This window comes from Poecilia formosa, unplaced genomic scaffold, assembly GCF_000485575.1.
Source record: "Poecilia formosa unplaced genomic scaffold, Poecilia_formosa-5.1.2 Scaffold42, whole genome shotgun sequence".
Taxonomy (NCBI): Eukaryota; Metazoa; Chordata; class Actinopteri; order Cyprinodontiformes; family Poeciliidae; genus Poecilia; species Poecilia formosa.
The window spans coordinates 1,423,092-1,437,849 of NW_006799981.1; the positions used below are offsets into that span (position 1 = coordinate 1,423,092).

At 37.3% G+C, this 14,758-nt stretch overlaps 1 protein-coding gene and 1 long non-coding RNA gene across 9 annotated transcripts in view; both read right to left on the reverse strand.

The window, feature by feature from the left end:
* Window positions 1-1,215: 1,215 nt before the first annotated feature.
* Window positions 1,216-8,039, reverse strand: LOC103137639 (uncharacterized). The gene is made up of 3 exons (XR_476173.2): window positions 3,209-8,039; window positions 3,019-3,076; window positions 1,216-2,481 (listed from the first exon to the last, which is right to left on the reverse strand). It is a non-coding gene; the product is annotated as an uncharacterized LOC103137639 (long non-coding RNA).
* A 5,556-nt stretch (window positions 8,040-13,595) lies between these two features.
* klc1b (kinesin light chain 1b) overlaps window positions 13,596-14,758 on the reverse strand; it is a 29,152-nt gene continuing 27,989 nt past the window's right edge. For all 8 annotated transcript variants that reach the window (XM_007551466.2, XM_016671168.1, XM_016671171.1 and 5 more), the window contains one exon: window positions 13,596-14,308. In XM_007551466.2, the coding sequence (XP_007551528.1) occupies window positions 14,234-14,308 (75 nt within the window). In that variant the 3' untranslated portion in view covers window positions 13,596-14,233. The remainder of the gene's footprint in view (window positions 14,309-14,758) is intronic.

A 14,758-nucleotide genomic window follows, 5' to 3' on the forward strand; every position in this document is an offset into this window, starting at 1 on the left:
AAAAATGGATAAAATCAATATACTTCAATATAAAACTTATGAAACTTTAACAAAAACTGTAAGTGTGTGTCTGGTGAATTTTTGGTTAAAACATGTTTGTTTTTCATTCAGTGAGTAGAGAATATAAACGTTTTACTCAAGTAAACGTAGTAGTGATACTTCATAATAAAATTACTCAAGCAAAAGTAAAAAGTACACCATAGGAAAAATACTCCTAAAAGTAATTATTTTTAAAAAAGAAATTACTCAAGTAAAGTTAATTGAGTAAATGTAACTAGTTACTACCCAACTCAGCATTTAGCAATTTCGATAAATTAATATGCTTTGACCTAATTTTGGCAACAAAAAAAAAATGAAACATATTTTTTAAATTAAAAAATTTTTTTAACACTGATCACATGAACATTACTTTCACGCTCACCATATATAAAAAAAAGAACAAAATTTTACTTTGAAGTTCTCTACATCCTTTTAACAACGTGTATATTTCCGGTACCTTGACAGATGAACCCCTCTTTTCCAAACGGAGCTTCCGGTAACTCAACTTGGATCAGGAATACAACAGTGCGACCCTCCGGTTTAAATAGATCACTGTCATTATAAAGTCGGACATTTTTTATTTGATGCAAATATTTGACAAAAAAAAACAAAAACAAAAACAAAAAAAAACTTAAATATAAGTTTTATCGATCTACAAATGAGTGCAAATTGAGTTTAACGGCCCATAAATATTGTGAAACAATTTGTGTAGCATAGTAAATGCATTTATTATGTTGAACATATGATTGGAGGACTTCACAGAAAATAGTTACTTTGAGTAATTAAATGTTTACATGACATAGGAACCAGTAAAGTGCACATTTGGCAAATTAAATACCTGACTAGATTAAATAAACTGATTAGAAAGGTGTTGGTTTTTATAGAAAAACTGCAGGTTTTCAGTCCTGTTTTAAGAGAGCCAATAATTTTCTGGACCACCAAGGTTTTTAGGCAGTTTCTTCTTCCCTTTCCCCCACAAACTGGGATTCAACCAGTCCTGTGATGTTCTATTTTTCTGATGTTTTTTCTTGAGAAGGTTCAGGTCTGAGTCCATCACTACACCCAGATTTTGGATCTGATCACTGGTTTCTAACTGTAATAACTGAAGCTGTGTGCAGACTTCACTGTTTCTAACTCAACATCAATTGGACAAAAAAAAAGACAAGAGAACTATTAATCAAAAAGATTTATTCAAGGATCCTCAGAGAAAGTGGCTACTGATTACACACAGGACTGTTCAGGAATCAGGCCCAATCTGATGCTCTAAACATCTAAAACATTCAGTTTAATCCCAACAAACGGATCAGGATCACCTCTTCAGAATATGTTGACTTATCATTTGATGAATGCACTTTTTTCTTACAAAGTTTTCAAGGAAAATCTGTTGAGAGTAAGTAAGACATATAAAAAATAAAACTGTATCTTCTGAGGAGACACTTCACTAAAAATGCAATCAGTGAGAAAAAGACCACCACCTGAGAGTCGTGCAAAAACAAACCGTCTCCATCCTAATTACTAAATAACTTTATACAAACATGCTCTCAAAATGTGGCAGCTGGTGCTAAGAGGCTTAAATCCTGCACCAAATATTTTTTAAGACATCCAGGTCGAGATAAATCAAGCAGCCTAGGGTTTTTTCTTTATTTTAAACACAACTTAAAATATTGTTTTCCAGCTTTTTGAGTCCAAAATGCCTCAAAGTTTTAAAGTTCAGCAGCAGAAAAAACTATTTTTTACACCAAAACAGTAAATTAAAGCAGCAGATAATTTCACACGACTTAAAATTGTATCAGTCTGATAAATGTTTCACCCTGTACCCAAAAGCTTTCACCTAATTGGAAATTAAATCTCAAAAGGCAAGAAAACAACACGTTCACCCAAACTCATCTCAAACCTCAAAGTCTACAGTTTATTTTCTTGCACTGATAAAACAATCAAATGGCACAGGAAGAGAGGAAGTCACAAAAATCTGAGATCCAAACAACACAAGAGGAAAATAAAACCAGCACGAGTGACTTTATGTTATGGCAACAAATCGATTCAAAGTGCAGCAGCTACTACGAGACGAGGTCCAACACGTTAATGAGGCACTCGGGCAACGGAGAAGTTCAGGGCCATGATGAAGTGGGGTAAGGCTGTCGGTCAGCAGGAAACAGAAACATTTACAACCACAGCGTATCAGTTATGCAGGGAAGTCTCCGATTGTGGAGGTCTGGGGTGTTGGGAGTGAATAAGTGCCCAGCTGCGAGGATAAAGACCCTGAAGGGGCTGGTTCTGTGTGGTAGTGTCGTCAGTCATTGTTGCGTCTCAGGAGACGAGTCGGTATAAAGAATAACTCTGATGTGGTGATGCGACCTCTTGAGCCGCTCACTTCCCAGTGTACAGATCCACGGTGCTGGAGCTCAGGCCCCGGCTTTCCCTGAAGTTTCCGCCTCCTCGAGTCTGGAACGGAGGTTTAGAAGAAGAGGAAAGCAGAGATCAAATCACACAACTTTAGAAATCCCAAAAAACGCAATTCGGTTCGCACCACTCTGGTCAACACAACAAAAGAAGAAGACAAAAAGAAAATACAAACAATCTCACGCAGAGATTGCTTGCACCACTGCAAACAATCTCTGCATGTGTGCAGAGATTGCACCGTTCTGGCATCAGAACGGTGTTTGTTTTGATGCCATTTCAAAACACACATGATCTTTTAGTTTTTGTGCAACAAACACCAGGATAAGCTCTCTGGCTACTGGCCAACAGAGTTTAAAAGCCGATGATGCAACATCTACATCTACTATCAAAAGTATGTATTTCCCTTCAACTTTTGCACATTTTTCTTTGCAGCAACAAAACTTTAATGTATCCTATAGAGTTTTTATGTGAAGTAAACAATTGCTAAAGGGAAGGGAAATGATAATTAGTTTTCAAAATTTGGTACAAAAAATATGTGAAAAGGAAGCGTAAATAGATTCCAAATATTTCCATCCTCACCTGGAAAGAGTCGTCACTTGTTCTGTTCAGGTAATTCAGTGAAGCAGCTCTCTTCATGCTGGGAAAGTAACAAGAGGAATAGTTTATATATCAGGTTATTTTCACAAAACTGATGAATGATCAAACTAGAAAAAAAAAAGCATTAATAACTTGCATTTACTGAGATAAAAAATGTTTATTTGTTAATTACTTGGTGTTGCGAGGTTCAGGTGGTCCGTTGCCCTGCAGTTTCTTCACCAGCATCTCGCTGCTGCGACGCAAAACGTCTCTGAGCTTCCCCAGAGAGCCGCTGCGCTGCAGAGCTCCACTTCCGTCCTGCGGACACACACACACGCACACACACAACATCATCAGCCGTTCTCTGACAGGAAGCTGCTTTTTTTTTTAACACTTTGATACCCATGTTTGTTCCAGTATTGTTGAAGAAAAAAAAAATTAGATATGCCTTTGTGAAAACATGCTGAAGAACAGATGCTGCCATGCAGACATGCCTCAGTTATAGTTAGATGTAGAGATGTAAAATCAGGCAAACTCATGCATTAAGCCAGGTTCCTGCTGTGCATTTTTCTTCTTAATCTAAACTTGCTAGAGCCAAAGTGATCACTAAAAACAGGCTCAGGCAGTCATTATTAAGGGAGCCTTAGCAGAAGTCAACAAACACTTCTGTGGTCTGTTGATTACATAAGACAAGTTGCACTTTAAGCAAAGCTTAATATGCGTACCAGCAAAAAGCAGCTTGTTCTACATTTACTGGTCCCTGGTAGACGTGTAAAAAGGCTTAAAATAAGTTATTTATGTATTGCAGTAGCGTAATCATAAAACGACAAGCTGAAGTGAAGTCAGAGAGATTTGGAGCAGGAATGTTTGGGATCCGGTACAATTAAATATCCATCATTCAATTGTACAATTTTGTTTTGCACAATGTTTTTAACATTTGTAGCCTTTTTTCTTGTGTATTTGTTTAATTTTTCCATTTTGAGCAAACAAATCTGGGTTTTCTCAAACAACCAAAGTCTTTTCCTCCTTTAAAAAGGTGTCAGAGGCCATATTACCTGCTTCAGTAACCTTCTCTGCACTATGATCAGACATCCACAGTCAACTGAATGAGAGGCGACCAGAGAGCCTCTCATTCAGTTGAGAATGATGACACCAGTCATCAACACTTATGATGCGAAAAGCAAAATCTGACATTTTGAAACTGGAGACCAGGCATTTCTCTATGTTTTGTCTGGACACGGTTAAACAGCTCATCAGCTGAATTATCAATGAATCCCATCAAAACAGAGTAAACATGCTAGTGTTAGCCTAGCTCTTCAGCTAACTGTTCATTATGAAAACAGAAGGGAGGCTTTTTTGAAACTACAACAAGTGTGTCGACTCGGATACATGCTTAAAATCCAGTCATAAAGCTATGCTGCCTGTATTTGAGGCATGCTAGTAGCTTAACTAACTCTGTGCAAGATGTGTCAAATTCAAGGCCAGGGGGCCAAATTCAAGGCCACCATAAGTTTTTATCTGAGGGCCAAATAAGTAGAAATTTCAAGATAACAGTTGCAAGCTTAAATATGATTTTAACAGTCAAATTAAAGCAGTTTTTATCTGTATACTGCTAAGTTACAAAATTGTGAGATGTTCAATATTTAATTCTAAGTAGTACTCATCAAATGCAGCTATTTATTAATATTTTAACAGTTTGCTAATGGATAGTGTTATCAATACATTTTGCCACAAATGGAAGGATTTTCATAATCTTGAGGCAAAAAAATGAAAATAAATGTAACTGTGATGAAGACTGACGACTCAGGGGGCTAAGAGTTAAGTCTAATGCTGAGGAAATAAAATTTGTTCTTTTGCAGCATTTTATAGCTAAGGTTTTTGCGTAAATCAGCAAAAACATAATTTTTGAAAACCAATTAGTAACGTGCATATATTTTCCTCTTTTGTCTTCTTCACTGTGAATGGTGCCACGGTGAACTTGTGTCCTCATCCCACTTTTTTTTATTTTTAAATTATATTGCCAGCTGCAGACATGGGCAGACTTAGGCAAGCAGGGAGATTCTTACAGCCGTTCTGTGACTTATGAGGATTATTTGTACAGTTTTAGCCAATCATGATAAGCATAACTTACTACACTAAAGTTAATTTCTAAAATATTCACTGTTTAAATCTTTTGAACAATTTCAAAATATTATCTTAATCCATTTTCTATCTTTGTTTAAACAAGATTTCTCACACCAACAGCCAATGTAGTGAGAAATCGATCGGCAGGCAATGATTTCTTTGCGATTGTCCTTATAATGATGAGACTATGAGTCATACATTTTTTCAATTTTACATAAATAAAAACCTTCCATTGCCCATTAAAAGTTATTTTAACCATTTCCCACCAAAAACTGTACTAAAACAGTCATAGAAGAACTTGAATGTTTCATAGAAACTAATGGGGGCTTGTTTCTTTACCTGCTACTGCAGCTAGGGATGGGCGATACGGACTAAAACTTTTATCATAGTTAGTTTACTGCAATAATGATCAAAGTGACGATAAACTGGCCTCTTCCAGACTTCATTTACATAAGGAAATGTGATTTTGTCACTAAGGCTGCACAGTCACTGTGTGCAGATTTTATTTTTATTTTTTTATGTACTGATCTTTATTAATAACTTCATGAAACTGAGGGAAAAATAGTAAAAATGCAGACAATAGAGCCCATTTTTGAGTTTTTATTTATCACTGTCACAACAAATCTAAATTCCTATGATTGTTTATTGTTAAAAAATATATTTTCTGTGTGATAAATGCCCATCCTTAGTTGATGTCAACCTAGAATAGGATGTTCTCTGGTCTTTCCCATTTTCACCATGGTTCTGTTATGTGAACATTGTCTTAGCCTTCACTTGTTTTATGTTTGGGATGCTACCGTGTTAAAAGTTATTTTAGTGAAAAGTTAAAAATAATCTTTACGTTCAAGATGTTTCTTTTAAATTCTTTCCTGTGGTTATGCTACTGCAAAGACTTCACTTCAGAGTCTTTTTGCAGACTTTTCCTGTAGTACCAATAACTTGTTAAAGGAGCTTTAACTAAATTATCAAGCAGAGCAAATTGAGATTTTTAACAGTACAGAAAATAAACATATTTTAGTTGCCATAGTCAGGGTATCTTATCCACCCACCCAAAGTTAAACCAGCTGCAGTGTAGGAGCATCACCAGCAGGGGGCGATGCAGGCACTTAGAGATGGAGATTGATTCCTGCTTTGCTGCAATTCTGCAGCTCGCATTCATGTTTTCATCCAAAGCAGAGAAAGACACAGTGTTCACAAATGAAAAACTTTATTTGAGAATACCAACAAGTGTTGATGCATTAATCGTCACAATGCAGAATGGTGAATATATAGATATAATGCAGTCCTACATACTAAGATAATGCTTATAGAGCTTATGGTTTTTGTTCTTTCACAAATAGAAACAGAATCCCACTCTATATGTTGAGAACAGACAGTTCAATAAATAAGCAAGCATTCCACTAACAACAATATCATCATAATTGAGTGAACACTGTATTATTTTTCTTTTGTTCAGAGTTGCGTTAGATGTATAGGCGTACTCAATGGAAAGGAATGAAGAATCAAGGCATGTAGCACATTGAAAAGCCATAGAGTGAATGCACTTGTCGAATCTATAAATACAGCCTACAGTTACACTTCCAAGATGTTAATTTCATTTACATTCGGTTAGGGTAAACCGTGAGGAGACACTCGCACTGAATTCCTGGTGCCAAAACAACATGATTCACCAAAGTTACAATATCTACGCTGAGCAAGAACTAAAAAGGCTCGAAGCTTTGAGTTCAAACTACGGTTTCCAACGCCAGATTGGTTCACTGTGACTGTACCACTGAAACGAGCACATGATCACACCGACATCTGTAAAGTTACACCATTAGGTTACATCTGCAATGCCATCGGAGCAAAGAATTCTGGGTATTTGCATTAAAAAAAAGGGATCAAAATCCAACATTAATGGCAAGGTAATCTCTCATGTGGTTCATAGTTGAGCTGACCGCTCCAGCTGCTCTCTGCTCTACATGTCAAACTCATAGTTCTGGTCAGACGTTTACATACACTCATCCTCAGCCTCAACATTATGTTATTAACGATTTATTAATAGTGGGTCATGTGTAATACACAAGCGTAATTTAGTGAAATGTTATTTTTTCCTCAATTATGGCTGTTTATTATTTTTTGGTCAAAGTATTTCTCAATACAATTTTCTTGTCCTACTACACACTGCATGATAGAATACCAGCAAAAGTGATTTTTAAAAGTCCCCCCCCCGCCCAATTTTAACTTGTGCATGTTCTTCTAAAATCCATCCATGAAATTTAAATTGTTAAGAAATTTCCACACTGGTCTGTGTGTGTTGATTCCACTCCACAGCTGCGCGCGCACAGACTTTGGCAGATGTTTTACAGATGGTTCGAACCGGGAACCTCTGGGTCTGCACTTCCTGCCGCCACCCAGAAAGATGAGCATTTGTAAACGTCACGCCAGAACCGTATCTTGGCAGAACCGAGCCTTTCTTGAACACCATAGAAACCAAGGACACCGCAAGCTGGTGGGAGCCACCAGAACATGTCACCATGGCAACAGTAGCTTTCTGTCATCAGGCAAAACTTCTCTCATTAGCAACAGGCAACGCTCACTACAGCCTTTACACTGGGCCAAAACGTATCAAAAGCCTTTAAAAAAATGTAAACAATGATGATACAAAAGAACCGACAACACCTAACGTGAAAAGAAAATAAAAAATGGCAACGATCACTTTTCTTCAGCTAGGCTGCACAACCTTCATTGGATATCATACAGTACCATTTCTGAACCAGGCATAAGGTTAAAACTTTACTAAATAAACTTCTGTAAAACATAAAGTGGCAAAATCCAGGCACCAAGATGGCAGCTCAACTTTTAGGCTTCAACAATTTCCGTGAGATCATGCAGATAAACTAAACTGTAGAAATTAATATTTTGATAACTCTAAACATTTATTTTCCCACCCTCAGATGTACTAACTAGATAAATAAATCTACTATGCCCACGTTAAAAAGTATAAATAAATTCTGCCGAGGGGGGAAAAAAACACGTACAAGTGACGTCCTCACAGGGATAGATTACACACACACACATACACACACACACACACACACACACACACTCATAACAACTTCCTCTAATGTCAAAGTGAGAGAAAGAGCTGAAAGAAAGACTTCTGACATTGGTTAGTGACAGGAAAGTTTAAGAAGAGCAGAGATGAGAAGACCAAACGTCCCAGCAGTGGCCAGTTGAGCAGGGAAGAGAGATGACAACCAGGAGGGGGGGGGCTTTCTGAGTCTCTGCTGCAGAGGGGGTGGGGGGGCACCGGAGACGGAAGAGGAGTTGTTGGTTTGTAGGGACAAAGGAGCCCAGAGGGAACGACAACACACATCCCTTTGTTACTGTGTTGGGGGGAAGGAGAGAAGCATGAAGGAATAATCTTGATGGCTTAGGCCTGATAAACGAGAGAGAAGAGAGACAAAAACAAGGACAAAAAAAGGACAGACATTGTAAGATTAAAAAGCTCTGGGTTGGGCTTCCTGTGCTACAGCTCCCTGACTTCTGACACGTCTGAGATGCATCGATCCTCAGGATTTACATTTGTAGACTCACATTTTCTAAATCTGACAGCTAATTTATAATACGTTTAAAAAAAAAGTGTATAATAGACATTAAGAGCACCATTAAAGAAATTATCAGGTGATTTCTTGACTATTTTAGCAAGATTCAGATGTCCCACCACCCGAATCTTAACTTTTTATTCATGCTAAATCTCCGTGTTTATATAATATTTTTATTAGTCTGGGTTAATTCACTTGTTTATCTATTGGTACTCCTTTTTTCAGACTTACTTGTTGTATTTTATACCTCTAATCAGACTATTTTCAAACAAACCAAAGCATATGGTTTTATTTTTTTTGTATTTCTAAGTATTTTCAAGTATTTTCATGATTCATGGAGATAAGTGGTGATAAATAAAAAGGGCTTGGATCTCACTTATAACTAAATTTAATTGTGTACAAACATCTGAAAATCTGATTTTCAGATTATTTAACTTGTGCAAATTGTAACCACGTTGTTACCAAAATAAGTGACTTTCTGCTGCTAAATATAATTTATTAAAAATGTAAACATGTTTCCTTACAGTAGATTAGGACCAGATTATAGAAAGTTATGATAAATCCTCAGGTTAAAGGCAGCTAAAAATTAATGCATCAACATAATCTGATGTAGATGCGACCATTTAGTTCACAAAAATACTCAGGGACAAAACCTTACATTATATTTAGCAAAAATAAAATTCAATTTACTCAAAAACTAAACAAAAAATGCATTATATTGTAGAAGAAATTACCAGAATATTGTCTGGAAACACTAATGTTTTTTTTTTTCCACAGTTGGGAATGGGCAATTACTGTGTTATTCACAGTTAATTACAGTTATATAACGGTTAAGTGCAATGTTTTATTTATTGGAGCTTGATTTGTTTTTTGAGGCTCTGACTGCAGTGACAGATTTATAGAAAAAAAAAAACCCTGACAAATTTTAAATATTTTTAACCTTCTTTTTGTAGAGAAATATCACAACAACAATGTGATAAAAGCTTATTTGTATGGAAGAAATATTGTCTCATTAGAGTTAGACATTTTAATTGTTCTCATATGCAATTATGTATGAAGTTTGTTTCTTTCTTTTAAATGTTCCAGTAAAAGAAATAAAAAAAAAATCACCTGNTTTGAGCTACTTTGCAAAGAACAATAATCAAGTAAACATATTTGTCTCTTTAGATGTCCAAAAGCTGGCAGAGAAATAACCAGGGCCGGATTTAGAGGAATGGGGGCCCCTGGGCTGGAGCCAGTTTGGTGCCCTGTCCCAGAAAAAATAAAACATATTTTACTCATGCAAATTACAGAAACTGTTAGGCAAGCCCACACATTTACAGGTACAAATTGAAGAATAGTTTGTTTAAAACATCTGATATATGACTCCATGTTGGTCCCAAAAACATCATTTTCAAATATTGCTGTGTAGATTAAAATAACAAAACTCCAACAGCATTTAAAAAATAAAATAAAATACTACATGCAAAATGAGGCCATGTTTGGAAAACAACAATAATTTAGGAGTCCCCTAAAACTCGGAGCCCTGGGCTACTACCTCTTTTAACCAGTTTTAGAGTCTGTGTCAGGACATACCTGCAGTATCTGCAGGGTAAACTTGTTTTTGTCCCACAGTGGAGGTGTAACACCTAAAATGTGTTACACTTAAGGAAGTAGGAGCATGCAGATACACTTTTATTAAGAAAAAGCTACATAAAACAAGGATAAATAATCCAAAACAAAATAAACACAAATGCACGCCCACTTTTTCGTATGCTTCACAAAAAGGTTTGAGGTGCAAACCTCTGCAGAACAAAATGCATCCGTAAATTTGACTCATTATGCAGGCAGGCTTCGCTTGCACTATAAATGTTAGTCGTTTCTCCCCCTCACTGGGGGTCAGTGGGGGAGGGGTCCACCCCCTCCTACTCCAAACACAAACTTTAACTCCAACTTTTCACATCGAAACCCCACATCCAGGCAGAAGTCTCATGATGATGATTAATCAGCGTTTTAACCAGCAGGGCATGCTCGGAAGCGGATACATTGTAACTGAGCGAAGAGAAACTTAGTACCGACCTTGGAGGCAGATGAATCCAGCCGCGTACAGAACATCCAGCAGGGTTTTTCCTCTCCGGGTTACCCCGGAGTTTACCCTCCGCCGGGTTTTACCCCCTGCCGGTACATCCATGGTTCCCAGTTCGGTTCTCCCGAAGAAAAACCCGCAGGTCGAGTCAAAGCGAGAGTCGAGTCACCGTGTGCGTACAGGTATCCCAGCGCCGCTTCCCTGCGCAGCTCCCCCGGGGGAGAAGCCCGGACGGCCTCGGCTGCTCACCTGGTTTCACCGGAACACGGCAGAAATAAGAGGGAACCCAAACCAGGCCAGCTACACGAACCACTGAGTTCACACCGAGCCGAAAGTTTGGACCCAACTCTATGAACTTCCAGGTGGCTCACAGGGGGAAAGCTGCCGGAAATGTCGGCTGCTGTGACTCATTCCAGCCCGCTGCGTGGGTCCGACCGAGCTCAGAACCACCCGGACCTCCTTCAGCCCGCTTTACCTCCCAACTCTGCTTCCTCCCGCTCCGCAGACTCTGAGTGGAGTGGATTTTCTTTCTCTCTCTCCCTCTTCACACACACGAAGTGAAGCAGGCTGGAAAAACGGGAAGCGCTTCCTGTAGATACCTTTCACAATAAGAGTCGCAAAGTGGCGGAAACTCGGGATTTTCTCCAGTTTTCCGCCTCTATTTTTGCATAATTCTTCAAGGTCAATCAGATTGATTCTATTTTGAATTTAAGTCCGGACTTTGACTAGACCATTCTGCAGAGGTGGGTAGATGACCGAAAAATTGTTCTCAAGTAAGAGTAGCAGTACTTCCACATATTTTTACTCAAGTAAAAGTAAAAAGTAGCCATCCAAGAAATTACTCAAGTAAGAGTACAAATATTAAAAAGTCTATTAACTACTGAGTGACTGATCACATTATCAGTCATTTAACATTTAGAAATAACATCATCAGGTGGACCAAAGTATAAAGTTAAGTGGGCACTTTAGCATACTAAACACCAAATGACAATAATTCATATAAGTAACAAAAAATAATAATAACTTAAGCAAAAATAAAAATGGATAAAATCAATATACTTCAATATAAAACTTATGAAACTTTAACAAAAACTGTAAGTGTGTGTCTGGTGAATTTTTGGTTAAAACATGTTTGTTTTTCATTCAGTGAGTAGAGAATATAAACGTTTTACTCAAGTAAACGTAGTAGTGATACTTCATAATAAAATTACTCAAGCAAAAGTAAAAAGTACACCATAGGAAAAATACTCCTAAAAGTAATTATTTTTAAAAAAGAAATTACTCAAGTAAAGTTAATTGAGTAAATGTAACTAGTTACTACCCAACTCAGCATTTAGCAATTTCGATAAATTAATATGCTTTGACCTAATTTTGGCAACAAAAAAAAAATGAAACATATTTTTTAAATTAAAAAATTTTTTTAACACTGATCACATGAACATTACTTTCACGCTCACCATATATAAAAAAAAGAACAAAATTTTACTTTGAAGTTCTCTACATCCTTTTAACAACGTGTATATTTCCGGTACCTTGACAGATGAACCCCTCTTTTCCAAACGGAGCTTCCGGTAACTCAACTTGGATCAGGAATACAACAGTGCGACCCTCCGGTTTAAATAGATCACTGTCATTATAAAGTCGGACATTTTTTATTTGATGCAAATATTTGACAAAAAAAAACAAAAACAAAAACAAAAAAAAACTTAAATATAAGTTTTATCGATCTACAAATGAGTGCAAATTGAGTTTAACGGCCCATAAATATTGTGAAACAATTTGTGTAGCATAGTAAATGCATTTATTATGTTGAACATATGATTGGAGGACTTCACAGAAAATAGTTACTTTGAGTAATTAAATGTTTACATGACATAGGAACCAGTAAAGTGCACATTTGGCAAATTAAATACCTGACTAGATTAAATAAACTGATTAGAAAGGTGTTGGTTTTTATAGAAAAACTGCAGGTTTTCAGTCCTGTTTTAAGAGAGCCAATAATTTTCTGGACCACCAAGGTTTTTAGGCAGTTTCTTCTTCCCTTTCCCCCACAAACTGGGATTCAACCAGTCCTGTGATGTTCTATTTTTCTGATGTTTTTTCTTGAGAAGGTTCAGGTCTGAGTCCATCACTACACCCAGATTTTGGATCTGATCACTGGTTTCTAACTGTAATAACTGAAGCTGTGTGCAGACTTCACTGTTTCTAACTCAACATCAATTGGACAAAAAAAAAGACAAGAGAACTATTAATCAAAAAGATTTATTCAAGGATCCTCAGAGAAAGTGGCTACTGATTACACACAGGACTGTTCAGGAATCAGGCCCAATCTGATGCTCTAAACATCTAAAACATTCAGTTTAATCCCAACAAACGGATCAGGATCACCTCTTCAGAATATGTTGACTTATCATTTGATGAATGCACTTTTTTCTTACAAAGTTTTCAAGGAAAATCTGTTGAGAGTAAGTAAGACATATAAAAAATAAAACTGTATCTTCTGAGGAGACACTTCACTAAAAATGCAATCAGTGAGAAAAAGACCACCACCTGAGAGTCGTGCAAAAACAAACCGTCTCCATCCTAATTACTAAATAACTTTATACAAACATGCTCTCAAAATGTGGCAGCTGGTGCTAAGAGGCTTAAATCCTGCACCAAATATTTTTTAAGACATCCAGGTCGAGATAAATCAAGCAGCCTAGGGTTTTTTCTTTATTTTAAACACAACTTAAAATATTGTTTTCCAGCTTTTTGAGTCCAAAATGCCTCAAAGTTTTAAAGTTCAGCAGCAGAAAAAACTATTTTTTACACCAAAACAGTAAATTAAAGCAGCAGATAATTTCACACGACTTAAAATTGTATCAGTCTGATAAATGTTTCACCCTGTACCCAAAAGCTTTCACCTAATTGGAAATTAAATCTCAAAAGGCAAGAAAACAACACGTTCACCCAAACTCATCTCAAACCTCAAAGTCTACAGTTTATTTTCTTGCACTGATAAAACAATCAAATGGCACAGGAAGAGAGGAAGTCACAAAAATCTGAGATCCAAACAACACAAGAGGAAAATAAAACCAGCACGAGTGACTTTATGTTATGGCAACAAATCGATTCAAAGTGCAGCAGCTACTACGAGACGAGGTCCAACACGTTAATGAGGCACTCGGGCAACGGAGAAGTTCAGGGCCATGATGAAGTGGGGTAAGGCTGTCGGTCAGCAGGAAACAGAAACATTTACAACCACAGCGTATCAGTTATGCAGGGAAGTCTCCGATTGTGGAGGTCTGGGGTGTTGGGAGTGAATAAGTGCCCAGCTGCGAGGATAAAGACCCTGAAGGGGCTGGTTCTGTGTGGTAGTGTCGTCAGTCATTGTTGCGTCTCAGGAGACGAGTCGGTATAAAGAATAACTCTGATGTGGTGATGCGACCTCTTGAGCCGCTCACTTCCCAGTGTACAGATCCACGGTGCTGGAGCTCAGGCCCCGGCTTTCCCTGAAGTTTCCGCCTCCTCGAGTCTGGAACGGAGGTTTAGAAGAAGAGGAAAGCAGAGATCAAATCACACAACTTTAGAAATCCCAAAAAACGCAATTCGGTTCGCACCACTCTGGTCAACACAACAAAAGAAGAAGACAAAAAGAAAATACAAACAATCTCACGCAGAGATTGCTTGCACCACTGCAAACAATCTCTGCATGTGTGCAGAGATTGCACCGTTCTGGCATCAGAACGGTGTTTGTTTTGATGCCATTTCAAAACACACATGATCTTTTAGTTTTTGTGCAACAAACACCAGGATAAGCTCTCTGGCTACTGGCCAACAGAGTTTAAAAGCCGATGATGCAACATCTACATCTACTATCAAAAGTATGTATTTCCCTTCAACTTTTGCACATTTTTCTTTGCAGCAACAAAACTTTAATGTATCCTATAGAGTTTTTATGTGAAGTAAACAATTGCTAAAGGGA